General features: G+C 29.1%; 1 protein-coding gene across 1 annotated transcript in view; it reads left to right on the top strand.

The window, feature by feature from the left end:
* The first annotated feature begins 2,809 nt into the window (after nt 1-2,809).
* Nucleotides 2,810-20,352, top strand: part of Cad89D (cadherin 89D) — a 53,104-nt gene continuing 35,561 nt past the window's right edge. The window contains exons 1-2 of the mRNA XM_015509244.2: nt 2,810-3,082; nt 19,273-19,360. Of these exons, the coding sequence (XP_015364730.2) occupies nt 19,288-19,360 (73 nt within the window). The 5' untranslated portion in view covers nt 2,810-3,082; nt 19,273-19,287. The remainder of the gene's footprint in view (nt 3,083-19,272; nt 19,361-20,352) is intronic.

The raw sequence follows: 20,352 nt of genomic DNA, 5'->3' as shown, positions 1-20,352 counted from the left end.
ATAAAATATTGTGACTTAAACCGACATAAACCTTTAGAACGAACAAGATCTAGTAAATGTACATAGTACTTCGGCTGCTCAACTAACGATAGACTACGTCCGCGACATTCCAACGACTGATAGAGTATATTTATTAATTTCTAACTTTTCCATCAATAAATACATAACATTATTTAATTTCAGCTATGACCATTTCCTTGGAGAACAAGAAGGATGGACATCGCCAAAATTATTAAATAGAATTCGTTGAAGAACACAAACAATATTAAATTAACCAATTGTTTAATTTCTTTTTACACCTATTATCCGTCATACTTACACAGTGACTTAGGCACTCTGGCACTCAATGTCTAAGTTATCACTCAATACCTTTATTATTTTCATATTATAGTCTAATTTTTGTCATATTTATTATATTTCCAAATTATATACACTATGCATAATTGTTATATTGGAAATATAATATATATGGCTAAAATTAGACTATAATATGAAAATAATAATTATGTTGATTGATTACTACTTATTCATCAAATTCTATTATATCATTGTGTTGTGAGGGCAATCTGTGTAAAAAGAAATGATCGAATTGGTTAGTTAAATGTTTTTATACTTAAATGCTTATTGTTACTGTTTGAAATAATATCAATAAAATATAAAATGTATTACATAAAAGTTATATGTATACCTCTAAACCTTAAATTAACATTGTGTCGAATGTTAATCCGTCGCAATGTTCGTGGCCTTGTTTACAATAAATAGTGCTGTTTTTATCTTGTAAAAATACGAGTAGTTGTCAAGCGTATTATATATATATACAATAGATATGTACAAAGTCTTCAATTTTATTTCATCGCCTGACTTTCCAAAATCAATCCGATTTTCTACTTTATTATGTCACAATAGTCTATATTGGTTCTGTCATTTTTCATATAACAGCTGTATAATATTATCAAGTATTAATCACATACTATTTCGATGTGATGATGGCCAAAAAAAAAAAAAAAAAAACGATTTATTAATATCGAATTCTGTGGTTAGTCAAAATAACGATAATAATGTTACATGTTTCTAGTACCTATAACCACATAATACTTTATGTGTTGTAAGGAAAATATCGTAGAAGGATTTTTATAAAATGTTGATTTTTACTCTTATATATGTCATATAAAAAAGAAGAATTCAAAGTTTTTGGAACCTAACCTAACCTAACATTGGTAATATGAACATTATTATTGTTCGTCTATAGGCGGTGTTTTTACCATAGTTCGTATATTATAGGTAACTACATACGATTTAACTATATTATTATGATAAACGACGAGAAACTTGTTAAGCACACGAGTTTAAACGGACAGTGTGTATTAGCCGTACCAAAATTCCTCGATCAGAACCTACTTAATACTGTGTCGTGTACATAATAACATAATAATAATAATATCGTCGTGTAAAATAAATGACGATTGTCAATCCACACACAGGGGCACGTATTATTATAATTTTTTATTAAAAACTGTTATTGGCACCATCATCGTCAATTTTTATGTATATCAACACAGCGTCCGCGACCGGAAGCGAATGTGGCGACGATGCCGTTCGGTGTCGTCCTTCCGGAAATTATTCACCGTTTTCACCTGGTAACGGCAGACGATTTCCAAAATCGATGCTGTGACAATAACAATAATAATCATAATAATAATACAATAACGATATAATATTATCCGAAACCATTCCATAGCCACCGCGCGTATAATCCTATAGAGCACAGAAGCGGTTTGTATTGTACACGCACAAGCGGGGAAAGGAATATTTTACGCTGAGACTATATAGGAGGAGACTTCCAGAGATACGGTTGAGAGAGGTAGAGACCGTAAATATAATAATCATAATAAATATATCCAGTTACATGGTTTCGCTGATTTTCTAAGTAAATTCTCGGATTTGAGACGAATAAAAAATGTTTTAGCGCGCTTACTTAGTCTGAATATAACTATAGTGCATATTATACAATATAATATTACAATAGCTGAGTATTAAATAATTACGAAAAATAAAATTTATTGATATTTTTCTTTGGCAGTTGTGTCTTTGTTGTAGAATACTTTTCTCAAAATCTTTATTAATAATCGATATTATTATAGGAACCTACACCAAAGTCTAAAATATAATATTCCAAATAATATTCTATTCTTGTTTGTGAAATCAAAATAAATAAATAAATGGTTTGTTATTTAAAACGATGCAAATAGTAAAAATTATATTATTTTGTATAAATGTAACATCATACTTGAAGGTGTATGGGTAAACACATATTTTCTCTTAGAAAAACACAAAAATGGATACGGAAAATAATTAATGTAGACAGATAAATGGATCACTACGTATATTATGAATTATTTAAAACATCTCGCCACGAGATTACCGACAATAATCGATTGGTTTAAGAAAAAAAAAAAACACGAATAAGATCGAGAGGAGAGGAGTAGAATAATACGATAACATCGCACCGACAGACACAACCATCGCCACCGTCTCCGTTGCGGTAGTCTTCTTTCCTTCCATCGTCTCGCAACAATTTGTGGTAAATGTGTGGGTATTGTAGTGTGCCTATATAGTATATGAGTATAATATACCTATACAAGACATTGTCGTCATTATAATAATCCGAGAGTCGGACGTCTAGCCGAGCGTCTATCGGCGGGCCCCCTCTCCCACACTCTCCCAGTCAAGAAACTTACCGTCTCCCGGAGGTTACCCGGGCTGGTATGTACCAGGTATAATATCCGCGGAAAATGCATCTCCGCGGAACGTGTCAGCAGTCCGCAGCAGTCGTCGATCGCGTCTGCACGAGTGTTACCGACCGAGATCGCCGGGCATGACCATCGTCATGACGTGAAAAACGCGTGTACGGCGGTGGCTATACTAAACGTCATATTGGTTATTGTTTTCGTTGTTCGGCGTGATTATATTGTTAGAATATTGTTAGAATATTGTAATACATTGTTTTTCTTCGGCATCGCACACTCAAACTTGCGCTCCGTTTCGAGCCGAAATCCGTCTTCCAACATTTTCCAGAATCCCCGTGAGTACAATATTATTTAATGTTTATACTTAAAATCCATAATACTATAATACAGCACATAAGCACTGATTGTAAAATTGTAGTATGATACATTATTGATTGTTTACTATACCTACTCTGACGGCAGAGCTATTATTATTATTATTATTATTATTATATATATTAACTATTATCATTATTCATTACTATACTATCGAGTGTCCCGAAATTATATTAAACTAATATGAAATTTTAATAATATTACGGCACGTAACATATTATACGTCCAGTGACTCGAACGCAAGTCCACTGTAATATTTTTCGATATAACTTTGGTTAGGTTGATCGCTTTCGTCCCTAACAAAAATAAACTTATCTTATGGTTGTGTACCTACCCTTGATGCGTCGCTAATAGATCAAAACTTATATTATTTACTAATTAATGTTTATAAATGGTTTTAAATTGTTGAAACATAGTTATGTTTTAAATTATTGAAAATTAACATTGAAAAATAGTTAATAATACAATATAGCTGTTGATGGTGTTATATGAGCTGAGTATAGGTAGTGGCGCCGAAGTCTTAAAAATCTAGTAGGGCAAAAAATATTTCAAGAGGCCCAACATCTTAATATCGGAAAAAATGGCATACCGTGGAGAGGAAAATGGTCAATATGAAGCGGCCCTATCTTAAATTTTCAAAATATTTCAGGCCATAGCCCGACCTTAACATAGGGTTCGGCGCCATTGAGTATAGGCAAATATAATATTGTATATCAGACTCTTCGATACTGAGTGATTTATGATATTATAGGTATCAGGTAAAAAAAAGTCGCAAAACTCATTCAAACATGTTTAATTAGCATTTTTGACTTAATTTTTTTTTTTCAAATGATGAGTGCGTCAAGTTCATTACATTTAAAATCTATTCGAATAAGAATAATTATTTCGCCGTGCAGAACTTAAAACGGTAACTAAATAAAAAGCGGTTAAGCCGTGGATGTCGCTCTGCTGTACAGTTGTAGGTTACAAGTGGATTACTGCTGTAATGGATGAAATTAAATTTGAATCCAATGATATTATAATATTATTGTACTCTATAACTACTATTTTGTATTTTGTATTTACTGCAGGCTAATAACCTCAGGGGTTGAAGCCTTATTAAAAAAAAAAAAAAATATTATTGTATATGAAAAACGATTCTGAGCGGAGACGGTTTATCTTTCTAGGATAGATTATAGATTATTAAAAATTTTCAAATCTTAGATTTAAAAAGAAATTTTTTTATGAATTTCTAGCATAAAATAATTTACGAATTTTCGTGATTTTACGTATGCTATAAAAATTAAAATTTGAATGCTTGTAAAAAAAAAAAATGGTGACTATGTATTTCTTTTATTTTCTTCAACTGTTATTGTAAAAATATATAAATAACCGTGTATTCAATTTTCAAGCTTTTCTACCCAACAAATACATTTTTATCGATATTAATTTAAAAAAAACTAATAATGATTGAAAATAGCATATTCCTATGAATAGTCCAACTTAAGTCGAAAATTTTTGAAAATTGCATGGTGGATAGAATATACTTATATAAACATTCGGTGAAAATTTCGTGTATCTATAGTCATTTGTTTTAATGTTACATCAAAAACCAAAATCGATTTTGTCGAAAACTGATTATGCGTAAAATTTCCCGTTTTTCCCTTAATTTTTAGTTTGTATATCCCGATTATTTAGAAAAATATTTAATTTTTTAACTTTTTACTCCCCAAAGTACCGACTAGATTCACTTTCTGATCGAACGAGGTACTGAAGTCAAAATTCGAAGCACTTTTACTGCCCCAAAACGTGATGACAGACACAAAAAAAACACACACATCATGTAAAATCAATTATACATTCCTTGCTCCGCTCAGAATCAAAAAAAAAAATTAAGGGGCAATTAACCATCAGTTAAATAATACTAGTATATGGTCGAATTATAATCAAGTTCGTTTTTTTTATTGTTGTCACTGTAATTGTATCTGTGCGGGAAAGACACGTGCGTGAATACGAGCACGTGTCATGTCGATCGAAAAGCTGCCATGTATTAATTTAATATTAGGTATAACAAATAACGTCTAACGATATAATATTAGTTATATAAGACCACGTATTATCGTGTTATCGATCGTCGAAAATAGCTGAAGTCCGAATGTGTTTATTTATTTATTTTAAATACGTCCAATTTTGCGCAAAAAATTTAATATTTGATCTCAAAGTTTAATGGAAAAGATAGTTTCCACTTTTTATCGTCGACTGGAGTTAATACAGTTAAGACTGTTTTAAACGTATAATATATTATACTATATTGCTCCGTATAGATTTATATTGTTTCATTATCTATCTACTTAGTCAGAGTTTGACGATGCATTGCTTTACATTTATTAAAATGTTATCCAAATACATTTACTACGTATTTCGTGTTTTAAAAGTTTTAACTCTAAAATTGATAATAAATTTTGGGTATGCTAAGGTGATTTTAATCTATCCTCACTTTCACTTAACTACTTAAGGTGGTTTTTAATTCAGATTTTAACAATCAGAATGTTAAGTATAGATATATCTATTAAACAATCAAATAAAAATGTGAGATAGAATTTGACATCTTCTATAAAAAAAGTATTAGATCTTACAAAAAAAAAAAAATGATAAATTAACATTTATACATTAAACTATACGAAAATGTTTAAAATTATTGAATACAACAACTGGTGTAACTGATATATTTGAGTCAAATTTTAAGATATTTTTTGAAGTAATATCCTGAGAATTTTACGACTTGTAACATAATGAATTAATTATTTTTGTAATCGAAACATTTTTTTTGGACCATTATTTAATTAATGCATAATATATACATATGTTTTTGAGGTGGGTGGAATATCGAGATTTGACGATTTTTCTAAATATTATTGTACTTTTGTTTTCTATGCTCGTAAATAAATATATTTTGTCATTAGGTAACATGAATTTGTGATATTTTTAAGTATTCTGGTCAACGCCATATATTATTAAGCTATAATATTATGTTTATAATTTTGGGTATGGTTGTACTAATGTGATTTTGATTAATCAAAACATTACTTACTTATGTAGTAAGCCCATTATTAACTTATGTATTTTGAAGTTTAATTATTGGACTTTGATAATAAAATAATATCGTAAATGTATAAGAAGTATACATTTACAAGACATTTTTAATTTTCCGATACATTAACTATACGTGATTGAAACCAAATTTTTGTTTCATCTCAACACGATAGTTTCATCTCGCCCAATGGACTAATTATCGATAAGAGGTGCATCATTTTTCAACGCAGTTTTATATAGTTTACCTATATACCTGTTGCAGCGTTCTTCGCACCTCGCTCATTAGAGCAGCACATTTCCACAGTTACAACGCGTTTCCTATAGACCAATTACATTACAATTGCTAAAATCATGGCGTAAATGTTTTAAGTATCTATAACCACCCATCGCACTAGAATATGGTTTCATGTAAGATGTTTGCATCTGCAGTAATAAAATTGGCATCGAAAATTGGATTTTTTAAAAAAAAAGTTATTAATCTCTTTCTCGTTTCGATCGGCGAAACGTTTATTTTGATATTTTTCCCCGATCGATTTATAACGTTATGTCATTATGACTCGAATATAACTGTTAAAAATTTACAATACTGCTATAATTAATATTTCAATACGCTGTTCGTACGTAGTTGAACGTGATTTCGCATAAACGTGGTGATTAATTTTTTTTTAAATACCCATCATCTTTGGTCACGTGTGTCTTCTCGTTTACATGATCGCGTAGCAAATCTATTATTGCAAACATTCGAAACCACGTATGTGTTTGAAGAATGTGCACCAGAATGAGTACTTTGATCAAAAGTTCCATATTATTTTGATGATATTATATTTTAATGGTATTATATTAATATGTCACTCTGGATCGTTACGGGAACGAATTCCAACGCTCAATCTTGTTGTAATCTGAAGGCATTAGGTGTTCTTTTCACAAGTATACGTTATACGAACTTTGTGTGTTCCGTGGTTGATTAAAATACATAATATATGCATCTATATTGTGATTTCTAAAATAGTTTTCTGTGTAATATTACGTAACATTATTATTAATGTGTTGTTCAGTAACTATTTCAAACGGGAGATGGTATTTTGCGCCACTTTTATTACTTGTAATTTGCGCCACGAATAGATACATTTAAGTACGTATGTAATTTGCGCCAAAATATAAAAATATAACATATATTTTGCGCCACATATACTAATTAATTTTCGTATTTTTTCGTCACATATCGTCTTAATATCGTCGAATTATTTATAATTATGACTGATTTTTATATGTTTTTTTAATTAACGACAATTTAGATGTTTAATATGCATGGAGTTTGATTTTTTTATGTACATTTATTTATAATTACGAGTTTAATATGACTGATTTTTATAATATGTTTTATTACTTAACGATAATTTACATATTTAATATACATGGAGTTATTTATATTATTATAATATAAGTGGCGCAAATTACTATTTTAATAAGGTGGAAAAAAGCGCAAATTACAATTTTAGTAGGTACTCTAGGCCCTAGAGTCTAGGGCACAGATTACATAATTCCTTTTTATTTAATTTGATTTGGCGCAAATTACATATATTTTTTTTTTTTTGGTTGATTTTGGCGCAAATTACATACGCCCTTTCAAAATTTTAGTATAAAAAGGTAAATTTTACGTAGGTAAATTTCACAGGAATATTTAACATAAATTCTATTTACATGGAATTTCAGTCAATAAATAAATAAATTTTAATCATTTAATTTGAACATTAATTACCAACCAAAATATTAGGTACCTATATATTATTATGTTTATATTATAAAATAATATTTTAAAACATATATTTTTTTCATACATCATAAACATTAAAAACCACATTTATTTTTATCTTTAACATAATTGGAATTTATATTTATTTATAGAGTATTATGTTAAGATAATAATATTTGAATAATATTATGAGGGTTGTTATTGTTTTACTAATTTATTACAGTTTTTTTGAATTCAATTTAGAACATAAAATAAGTACCTATATGGTTAATATATTTTACCTAAATTATTATATATAACACGGATGTCTTGGGATATTTTTACAGTGTTTGACAGTTCAATCTATTGTAAAATTTAACAAAATATAAAGCTGTAATCACTTCTTCATTGTATGATATTTAAACATTTTCTTATACAAATTAGTGTAATTTAAACTATGTCAGTTGCATTATAGGTAATTTTTCCTATAAGTTTATTATACAAAAAATATTATTATGAATTATTTTGTGTTCGTGGACTTAGTGGACCCATGTCATAATTTTATTATTTTACATAAAAAGAATCATAATTCATATACCTAGTTTGGAACAAAATAATATGTACCTACGTGATCAGCGATTTCATGGATCATGTCGTTCAAATTATCTGATGTACATAATACGTTTTGGATTGTTGGAGTTGACCGTCTATACTTACAATCAAAATAAATATCATATTGAATAATAATAAATATTATGTGTTACGGTCTAGTGACTTGTGCTTAGCAGCGTGTACCTCTATGGGATTATTTTTTATTTTTTCACTTAGTTTGACGTCTTTTAAACTATTTTTTTCCCAAGTAATTTAAACAGTTTAATTTGACGATTATTGTATCGACCTAGTGCAGTTTGCGGAGATGTGCTACTTATCGAAATTCACGATATCACCGAAAAATATATTATGACGCCGCATTAAAAACAGTAATCGTCGTTGAGTCAATTATCTATTTTATTCAGTTCAGCGCCACTTACAGTTTGATAATCAAATAAGCAGTGATATTTTATGTGGGTTCAATAATGATAATACACTACCTTCCTATTAACGTTTTATTAGTGCCACGTGATGCGACGGACATCGGCGCGAGCGGACGTAAACCGCAGAAAAACGAAAAAAAAATTTTACCGTCGACGTGATTTGTGATCGTCGATCGTTTATTATATATATGTATATAATAATAATAATAACAACAATAAATAAAAATTTAACGTCATTTCTCCGGATAATAGCCGCACTGCACGTATAGGCATCATGAGAAAAACGAGGATGATGCACCGAATGGAGAAAGTGTACATGCGACAAAACGCCGCAAGAGTCTGTCGTGTGTAATATAATATAGGTATGCGTCCGCACTCTATCGGTACGAAGTTTTACATATAATATATTATTTTATATAAATATTGTACCTAAGAGATCGTTCCACGGTGACCGACTTTAACCGTACGCACGTATATCTTAGGTACCTACAGCTGCAGCGACGTCTTCGGCATTCATTCGGCGCACGACGTTCAAACGCAAATCGATAATTAATAATATTTTATTTCGATGTGTTTATTATTCGAGTCAAACGCGGCGACTGCGAAACGAAATGAACAGCTAAAATTAGTGTTTCCACGTGACGACGAAACGCGGTCCAGACCTGTGATGTATTATTATATTATACGTACGTTATACTATAATACAATATACATTACTCTCACACACACACGCAATAAGTAAGATTCGCGTTTTTAAACTTTTATTGATGTGCGCACGATCTTCCGTATCGGACACCACTATAGCTGATGACGATATTATTATATTATCGTGTCGTCGCATCATCACAATTGTGTTTGTCCATAGCGTCATTGTCCGTACATATGGTGTGCATGCAATTGCAATTATTAGTGTAATACGATTTCGACTCGCAGCCACACATATCCACTACCGTGAACGCACGTTGTGGTTGTATTATTGACTTGTTGTTGTTGTTATTGATGTTAAGATCGTATCAAAGAGAATTCGTACAATACAATATAATACTGTACCTATATATCACGCACGTGAACTCAGAAGATATCGTTAGTAGATCCGAAACGGACCAAATATTTTTTCGATTTGAATTGTTATCACAACTACGTCTTCGTCAAATGAATAAATTATGGAGATGTGCGATGAATAGCCTTATCACAGCTAGAGTGCATATATAACTAGCACAGAAAACTACCGAATAATTAGATTTAAATAATATCAAACACAATGATTGTCTTTCCGGCGAACGCTGTTTGATTCTAAAAGTGTAGCAAATTTTTCAAAATTAACTTTTTGTATTGCATATTTATTACATGTCATGGTGGATCGCCACTTGCATTCGTCTTATCTTAATGACGTGTGTGATATACTCGTAGATATTATATGGCACTTTTTGTCAAAAAAAAAAAAAAAAATTAAAAATATAAAAGCTACAAACTTTACCAACTGAGCTATAAGGCTAAAAAATTAAAGACAATATTATAAACTGTCCAAACCACGCTCGCATTAATTTTTAACGGATAATATTAGTCAGAATAAGAAAATAATTTTCGAAAAAAGTTTGTCTATTTGCTACAGTTGAACGAATCAGCATGACCTATGAGGCTATGTAAGTATATATTACATCTAATATCTAAGTCATTGAGCAGACACATTGCAGCTGGATGAATATAATGTTTAATACAATCGTCACATATTTAAACATTTGCTGATGCCAATTCTGCCGACGCTCAATAATAATGTTTAATCCGAAATCGAGTATTTAAAAAAATAACTAGTGTTGGGTTACTAATATAGTTGTAGCTCTGCCAATACCAATCATCTGATACTATTATCATTTATCGTGTTATTAGGCGTATTATATAATATTAGGTATATATTTATATGAAATAAAAATAAAAAGCTATTCGTTGGTAAGTCAATCGAGAACGTCTGTACCGATTTGTCTTATTTGTTTTTTTTTAAATGTTTGTGATATTTTGAATGAGGTTTTTACCAAAAGAAAAAATGGAAAATTTGGAGGAAAGGCCTTTCCCATTTTATTTTCATATTTAGCTATAAATGGATGTCATTGATTGCATATTATTATGTAGTAATAGTAGCTAAGTAGCAAATTAGTATTTTTTCTCTTTATAAATGATTAGATAGTAGTATAATTAATAAGATATAAACATTTTGATGTTTGGTCACTATATTAACAAAAATATGATTTTAGGCTGGATACACGATGAATTAATATTTTTGAAAAATTCTTCGTATTTTTTGCTGTCGTATAGTTACTTATTCACAAAAAAAATGTTATGCTTCATATATTTTCGTTGTAGAGGAAAAATATTGAGTATCATGTATGTTAAGGTTATGTTAAGTTGCGGTGGTTTATCCGAAGTTAATAGACTCAAAAACTACTGATCGTTTTCAAGAAAAATTATATCAATAAATTCTTTGAGATTTAAGTAGCCAAAAGATAGCTCGTGCATGGAATTTTTCCCAGCTCACTAATACGTACCATATATAATTAATTAGTAGAAATATAGTAAATTTTTTACAAATATATATTTTTTAAACAAATCTTTTGCTTGGGTGACGCCGGGTAGGACAGCTGTAGTGACGTATAAAATATTTGTTTTCCGAGTGAAAGGAAGAAAGTTCGATTCCACTTTTTCCACACATACATATATACATAACGTTGGATGCAAGCACGTATTGATAGTTTCGAATGATCTCGACAGATGTAAAAAAAAATACAGTATAGAAGAATAAAAAGGGTGTCATCGTTACGATAATAATTAATAACGTATTAGGTTTTATATTTATATACATATACGCTTACAACAATACCGATGAATGGACCGTCGTAATACCGTATTGTTCGAGTGTCCGTGTACTAAAATGTCAGAACGTGATCCTATTGTGGGCTAATGTACTTACGACTGTTGTATCATTGCAGTCTTATAGTTAATTCGATATCGTAAAATAATAATGAGTACTCGCAATGTCATTGTTTTCCTTTATTTCATTTTCAAGGAACAAATTGGCTTTTTGTTGAACAAACCAAGCGTTTCGAAGGTACACGATTTTTTTTTCAGCTACCTTAGATTTATGATAAATAATATATAAATATAACTAAAGACTAATAATAGCTCTAAATAGTCTCACGTGTGATAAATTCTAAAAAAAATAGACAAAATATTAACCAAAACGTTATTATTACTACTATATGATAGTATTATGATTATTATACTTGTTATTACATTTTGTAAGTACTTATACTTGTTAGAATAAAAGAATCGCCTAATTATTATTTTCACACGTTCAAATTTAAGATGGAAAATTATACGATGGCATAATAATAATAAGTGATCTTGAAATTCAAAAAGTAATAATTAACTGAGAACATTGGATTTTTCTTTATATTTTATCGTATTGACTTAGCCGATAAAACTATATTACATGAACTACACATACTGCGATGATTGAACGGTAAAGCCTTTGTTGTAGGATAACATTCTTGAAAAACATGGGGTTGATATTTTCAGGAGTAAGTGACGATGATTGATTGTTGAGCGAAAATAATTTATTTGATCACTTCGATTATTAGACTCGATGACGTTGTTGACTACCGTTTGATGGATATGAGTTTTGGTCCAGTGTTTGAGTGATTTGAAGATATTATAGGTATAGACGAAGCTATAAAGGAATGAAAAATTATAAGTAATTTTTCAACGTACACGGTGTTAATAAAATATTATATTGTTTCCGTATTCTATTATTGAATTTCCAATTATGGTAAATACGATTTTCGTAACGATCTTCATAGTAAGTAGTTTTAATTATTTAACTGTTGAAATACCAATGATAGAATGGACACGAAACAATTAATATGTTAACTAACGAAATTTTGAGTTGAGCACTTTGTTGCCCTCCCCTCCCAATGAAATGTCTAGTATCACCCTTGAGCATTTTTTACAGATTTTTGGTGTGTTGTTATAATAGGTGTTATAATTGTATGCATTTCAAATTACCTGGTAATAAACATTGTCTATAGCAATTAGCAATAGTAAACATTTTCTTAGCTTCCGTGATATACTTATGTCTATATATACTATATGTTTGAGAAAATTACTGAGCTAAAATATTTATTTTCGATGACATTTTGAATCAATAAACGGAATACTTTGAAACCATCAGAACAGTATGTTTTACCAAATTTACCACCAAAATATGGAGTCATAACAAAAATGTTACCATCGTAAGACCAATACATTTTTATAACTTTGATGAAAATATTTAAAACACAATTTCAATCACCACTTTTGTACAATTATACAATAATTATTCCGATGGATTCTGGACAAAATATTAGTGAGAAACCTATTAAATGTTATACAGCGATGATTATTTTTGGGACACTAAAAAGCTGACAAGTTTTAAGCAATACGGTTTTACAGGTCTGGCGTTGAATCCAGATGGTATACTCAAGAGAAGTAATTTTATCCGTTTAATATATCTTTTTTGAAAGTTACACGAAATTAGATTCTTGTTCAGAAAATAAATACCTACATATAAGTTCAAGTATTACACATTCTGTCATAATAAGTGAATATAATTTATCGATTTTAATATAAACTTATCGATGTCACAATTTTGAAGTTTCGATATTAGTTTTGTAGAAAACATAGGTCTGAGAAGGTTGAATCTGGTGGAAATGTCTGTGAAAAAGTTGGTCAAGTGGAACGAAAAGAAATCGATTTCATCACAATATGAGCCCAACCCCAACTGCATTAATCGTATTTAGCCATTATCGCGAAGTGATTGTTGACAATGCACACGGATGGTATTTATTTGTCTAGGAACATTATGATTATACAGTGTGAGAAATAAAAAAACAATTTATAAATAGAACTATTTGGAACACTAGTGTAAAGAAAGTAAACGCAAGCGCAAAATTGAGATTATCACAATATATAACATCATTATAATATAATTAGACATTTTACCATTATATTATATTATGTTATGGAATTTGATGGGATTTACACCGAACGTCATATAATAGTTAGTCGTTATTGTATTCAAATGAATTGTGAATGTAAATCGTATTGTATAGTGTGCATTGTGCTTAGACATGTGTGTTGTACTTACACATCAAACATGTTCGGACCACTTATCAAATTGTTGAACACCGCTTCAAGTTTTCCTATCCGGAGAATGGTATTTACTTTCAAACAAACACACTCGTAAAAAAAAATAAGTAAATAATGCATAAACCAATAAGTTTATACTAAATATATACATAATATATTGTATTGTTATATTTTATACACTTTAATCCAGTAATCGGATTATGACAATATCCCGACAAAAACGTCAATCGGTTACATGAAAACGTAATTGATATATGGTAAACGTCTATCACCCGATACAATATCATTACCTGCTATAACGTGTGTATACAGGCACAACGCGCATACTCATCGTCATGTTATTATATCGATACTTTTCCTGGATATATTCCAGACGGATCGGATGAAAAAAAAACCAATCATAATAATGCACTCTCGCGCGTGTGTGTATCGTGAAAAAAATATTAATACGTTATACCGTACCTGGACCTTTTATTATAATATTATGTATACGTTATACAGGTATGGTTGCTTTTGTTGCTTGCTCGTATATTACGATTCGAGTGTCAAGAGAAAAAAAAATTGTTTTTTTTCTTATCAAAATAATATGTTGTCGTTGTATGACGTTGGAATATATTGCGTTTAGATATCATAACCGCTGTCCAAACTGTGGTGGTTGGAAGTCACTATTTTGATGTAGACATGTAATGCGCTAACGCTACATAATAAAAAGATCATGTTTGCGGTACAATCATCTGTTATGCAAATTTATTATGTTGGGTGCTTTATAATACGACGCTTTTTTTTTTTATAGCTATACGAATAATATTAATAGGTCTGGAAAGGTAAATCAATCAAATATCAAGCGAGGTTGTTAAATAATCTGCATCCATTGTCCATAAAATGTAATGGAAATTTTTAAAAATATTTTTCGGCACATACGATGGAAAATGATCGTGTAGCATATGCTAAACATTAATACCAAAACAATTGCCCCAAATTAAGTATTATGCTATGTCCTACTCCAAAAAATGAATACATTTTCGTTTTCAAATTTTGATTCATCATTTTTGTACGTACACCTGTCCGTATTTATAGATCAAAAAGTTTTTATTGGTCACCAATAGTTTTAATTTTAAATATGCTTAAATGTTTCAATTACACTCTTACGTTATTATTGAAAAATAAATGACAAGTAAGTTTGTATTGGTAGTTATAAGTTTTATGATCTTAAATGTATTTAGTTTAATAATTTTAACATAGCATACGAAACAAATTTTGTAATACTTTTTAAATATTATTATTTTTGCTAAAATTTATTGCTAAAATCATTGCTTGTTCCATTGGGATTGGACATATACACATAAAAACATTTTATTGTTGATATTTAAATTTGATAAGCACTTTTTACTGTGAACGAATATACGAATAATAAGTTGTAGGTGCTTCTGTAGCTAGATAGATTAGTTTAAATTTGATATTCTCTTCTCTGACGTTGAGTGTTTTTTACAATATATATAAGTGAGATGTGACGTACTGTGATTGATTTGTTATGTTCTTAGCTACGTCGTTATTTTTACTTTATTGTAGAAATGGGTTATATGGGCATGTCCAATACTTATGTTGTTATCTTCACAGTTCTTATTTTTTTTTGAATAAGTTTTTTTTAAGCAATCGACGTTTTATTGTAAATTGATAGGTAAGTGATAATATCAAATGCAATTTAAGTTATTGAATAATGCGATGTTCATTTCTTTATTTTTTAGATTTTTATAAATAAATGTTCGGTAGTTGCTCTATTTATTGCTAGTAGGTACTTTTAAATTTGTTCGCTTTTCTTGGAGTTCATTATGTTAATTTGTAACTCGCAAAATATGATTATAATAACTATATTTTTCCACCGATAATATGTTTGTCAATAATATAATATTAAAAGGTATATTGAAATATACCTATTTTAAGTATTTTATTTATATCATGTACTTATATAATTGTCGAGCTATAATAGTTTTTACTGGAAGCTAATAAAAAAAAAAGTATTTTATTAGCCATTATGAATAATTATACCACAGTAGTCAGTAATATTCATACTATAATAATTTAACCTTTTTAAATAATACATTAATACTATATATGTGTTCAAGCATAATTTGTTTGTTGTTATTCATACTATATAATGACGTAAATAACTATGTTCACAAAATTACGGAATTAGTGTAATATGTATAGTATATTATTATCAAATTCACTCAGTACGCACAAGACCGAATTCGTTCAATGATAACAATAAAAACCTTTTGTAAGAACACTAAGAACGCACTGAGTGAGTATAATGCTTATTTGCCCAACACCACCGAAACACATTAAATATTTTACATTTCGAACGCTTTAAAATTATTAAAATTCGTTATGGCATTATTTCAAATGCATTAAAATAACAAATATAAATATATATATATATACACAAATAAATATAGGTACATAACCAACATTAAAACGTGTTTTGAAAAATAATGAGTAAATAGTAAATACCTATTTTCTCACTCACAATTCCACAGAACTTTTTCTCCCAGGATTTATTATTATTTATTTATTTATTATAAATGCCTCTTAGAGTAAAAATATAGAGGTTATAGTTTTAAATATTCATTCAAATCAACTAAATTCCATAATTCTCATCATAAACTATAATATGTTAAAGATACTATACAAATATTCAATAGATTAAGATTTAAGATAATTTTATTTGTATTACCATAATAGTTAATAGTTATTTAATATTTAATGACATTAAAGGATCGTGACAAAAATCTAAGTTATTAACAGTGATGCAAGAGTTCTATTGCGAATATTGATTAAAAAATTTAACATAGTATAATTATTAATTACGTGTGTTAAAGGTTTGATGATAGGTAACAAAGACTCTGTCATTAAAGAAATTTACGAGTGATTTCCTCTAATATTTCTTAGTTCATTCTTGCCCCCGTTCCATCGATAACTTTATATATTCATTTAAACATTTAGGTAAGGTACCCATTTCACTGAGATACAATTTGTATATTTATTTTTTAGCAATCATATGAAGATAATTATAATTTTTTCTTTTGCCAAACCTGACTGATATTTCAAATTGTTAATACAAAATCTATTAACGAACAGATTAATGCAAGACATAATATTTTTAAATAAGTACCTAATTTCTGAGATTATGTGATATAATTTATGAATATAAAATATTGAACTAAAATCCATCCCAGCAAAAATTTAATGTCATAATATAAATAGTAGGCGTATACATATTTATGAGCTAAAAACAAATAAATTGTTTAATTTCGATGTGTATGAGAGTAAATTTCAACATATAATACTGAATTGCCATTTAATGTACAAAAAACAACCATTCATAACGTTATATGTGCATTGCATAGTTTTAGTATAAATTCTAATAATTTATATTGTTTCCAACGTATTTTATGAATGAATGAGTTAAATTATTTATCACACGATCTAATATTACTCGTATACACCCTAAGAATGACACAATTTAATAATAAATAACCATACAGATACATTGTTGCTTGGTGATTTAATGTTATAGAGGATAAACTAAAACCCTCTAATATAAGATCGACCCCAGCAATCCAGTAATTCAATATATATATATGTCTCAGACAAATAACTGAAGCTCCTTGGTGTATGACTAATAACTCACTCCATAATGAATTACAAGTACTAAAAGCAGTCAACGAACCAACAGCCAGAAAAGACAAACATTTTCATTCGAAACTCCACTCCGAACAAAATCATTAAATCTCTCGTATGAACAATGAACTCGAACGAAAATGGCTGTGTTCTCAAAATATAAATGATTTATGCAAATATATATGTAAAGAAAGCAGAAAAACAACAACTTGCTGAAAACATAATGTTTTCCTACTCGTACCCATCAAGCCAATATAAAATATATGTTATCACATTATTACTAATCATACCTTTTTGCATTGATTATAAATAAGATTTAAATTCATAAATGAAAACAACATTATCATACAATAATAATTATAGTTTTATTAACTGGTATTACATTAATTTGTTTTCGTATACAGTTTGGTTGTGCTTTGTGCTATATTTTAAATATCAAAATTTTCTTATAACTTTATTTTAAAATGACATAGTAACATATCGAATATTATTACTTAATAACATAATTATAATAATTGAATCATATCCGTGAAATTATACATCTCAACGAAAGCGTTTTGTTATAATAATAACTAATAACTAATTTTTTTGTTATGGCTGAGTCAAACGAATATATCTTTCAGAAAAACGTAAATTTTTACAAGCCAATACGGTTTCAAATACGGTAAAAGTAGTGTTTCGTATAATAATATAACCGTTTTGTAAAATTATATTAAGCATACAAATTATTACGAGTTCGATTATACAATACAACGGTCATTCTTCATGTTCGCATAAAAAAAAAGAAAAAACCTCCATGCAATTACTAAAGAAAATACATCATTGTAGTTCAATGTTTGTTATAGCAGACACCACTACCTACCATGGGTACCTGTGTGATAATAACAATTAAGGTTAATATAGTAATTATAATACCTAACGAGTAACGGTTGAACATCGTATAATTAGATACCGAAAATGTGCGAAAACGATCCCACGTCGGATGGGAACGAATGTAATATTTATTTTTTGAGTTTTCACTTTTTTCCTCCCACCTTTGACCAACGACCGGACACTCGTGCTGCGGGGCTGTTAAAATGCACATCACTGTGGACATTAAAACATCTGCAGTTTGTTTAAAAATGAAATATTATATGCACAAAATAAAAACTATAATCTGTTCCCACTTTCTCTGCAGCGTGGCCACTTTTGTTTTTGCCACTTCCTTCGTCTCGGATGCGCTCGATTGATAATGATATGGAAATATATACCCAAAAGTTATAAATTCAGAATATACATGTACAAAGACCGGAAAATTTGGCAACGTCACAATTAAAACACGTTAATTGGTTATAATAGTTTCGACCTGTGCCACTTTAAAATTCATATTATAAGTAAATTACGGAAAATATAATATAATATTACACTCGCGCTATATCTTGCAAGTGTCTGATAGATTGTATATTGTTTTCAGATCGGGTTTCCAAAGATGGGCCCAAACGCCGTCTCCTCATCAGCCATAATCATCATCGTCGCCATCACGTCTATTGCCACAACAAATGGTGAGTAAAATAAACTACGTATCATCAAATGAACGAAAATAAAATTAGATTTCTTTTTGTAAGGAAAAAAATCTAATTTTCGTTTCAAATGCTTTTACTTGAACATATTGTACATGATCTCATTTTTATAGTAATGTATTCTGAAAAATAGACCATCGAGAATTGCGCACTGTTGAGGAACACATATAAATTATATATATAACGTCCCATCCATTTCATGGGGTTATTTGTATCCGTGTTCGGGTGTGTATTGTTGATTGATATAGATCAAATCCGATCACATAAACTGAGAACCCACACACATCATAAATTTTAACGAATTCGTTTTAATTTGTAATTCTACGTATGCCATATACGTAATATGTATAGATGTGTATAATTTTGCACCTGCAGCCGGTATATAAATTATGCAGTTCCATTATTTTTCGAAATAAGTAGGTATTTTGAAGAAGTTCGTACACTGCTTAGTTATTTATTCGACGCATCTGCAGCATATCATGTAAATATTATTTTATGGTTGTCTGCAGGTCGTTATATATACCTAACCCGCAATGGGTCTAATTATTGTGAACTTGAATTAATAGAGTTATGTGTATCTAATACCATCTGTTTCATCGTTTAGTAAACTATCGTCAGTGTGTAAGAAACACCTATATCTTAATAAGCAATAGGAATTTTATAAAAAAAAAAAAAAAATGTTAGTAAGTTTATATAAATATATTTTTTGAAGTTAAGATTTATTAGTATAAAATATGAACATTTAACCAAATATTAAACATTTTAGGTTAGATGTTAGTCAGTACAATGTATTATATACATATGAATCAATTTTTAAAATTGAAAGTTTGTACAGAACACTCCTTAAATAGTATAAAAACTATCAGGAATTGGAAAATACGGTGTTTAGGTATACGAAAAATTCTAATAGTAAAAAATTTGAATAAAATTAATATTAAAGGTAAAACTAGCGGTGAGGGGGGCATTTTAGGTCT

Source organism: Diuraphis noxia, unplaced genomic scaffold, assembly GCF_037042655.1.
Source record: "Diuraphis noxia isolate RWA-SAM2 unplaced genomic scaffold, SU_Dnox_SAM2 contig0003, whole genome shotgun sequence".
Taxonomy (NCBI): domain Eukaryota; kingdom Metazoa; phylum Arthropoda; class Insecta; order Hemiptera; family Aphididae; genus Diuraphis; species Diuraphis noxia.
The sequence above is the reverse complement of the archived record's forward strand: the minus strand, read 5'-3'. Positions and strand labels throughout refer to the sequence as shown.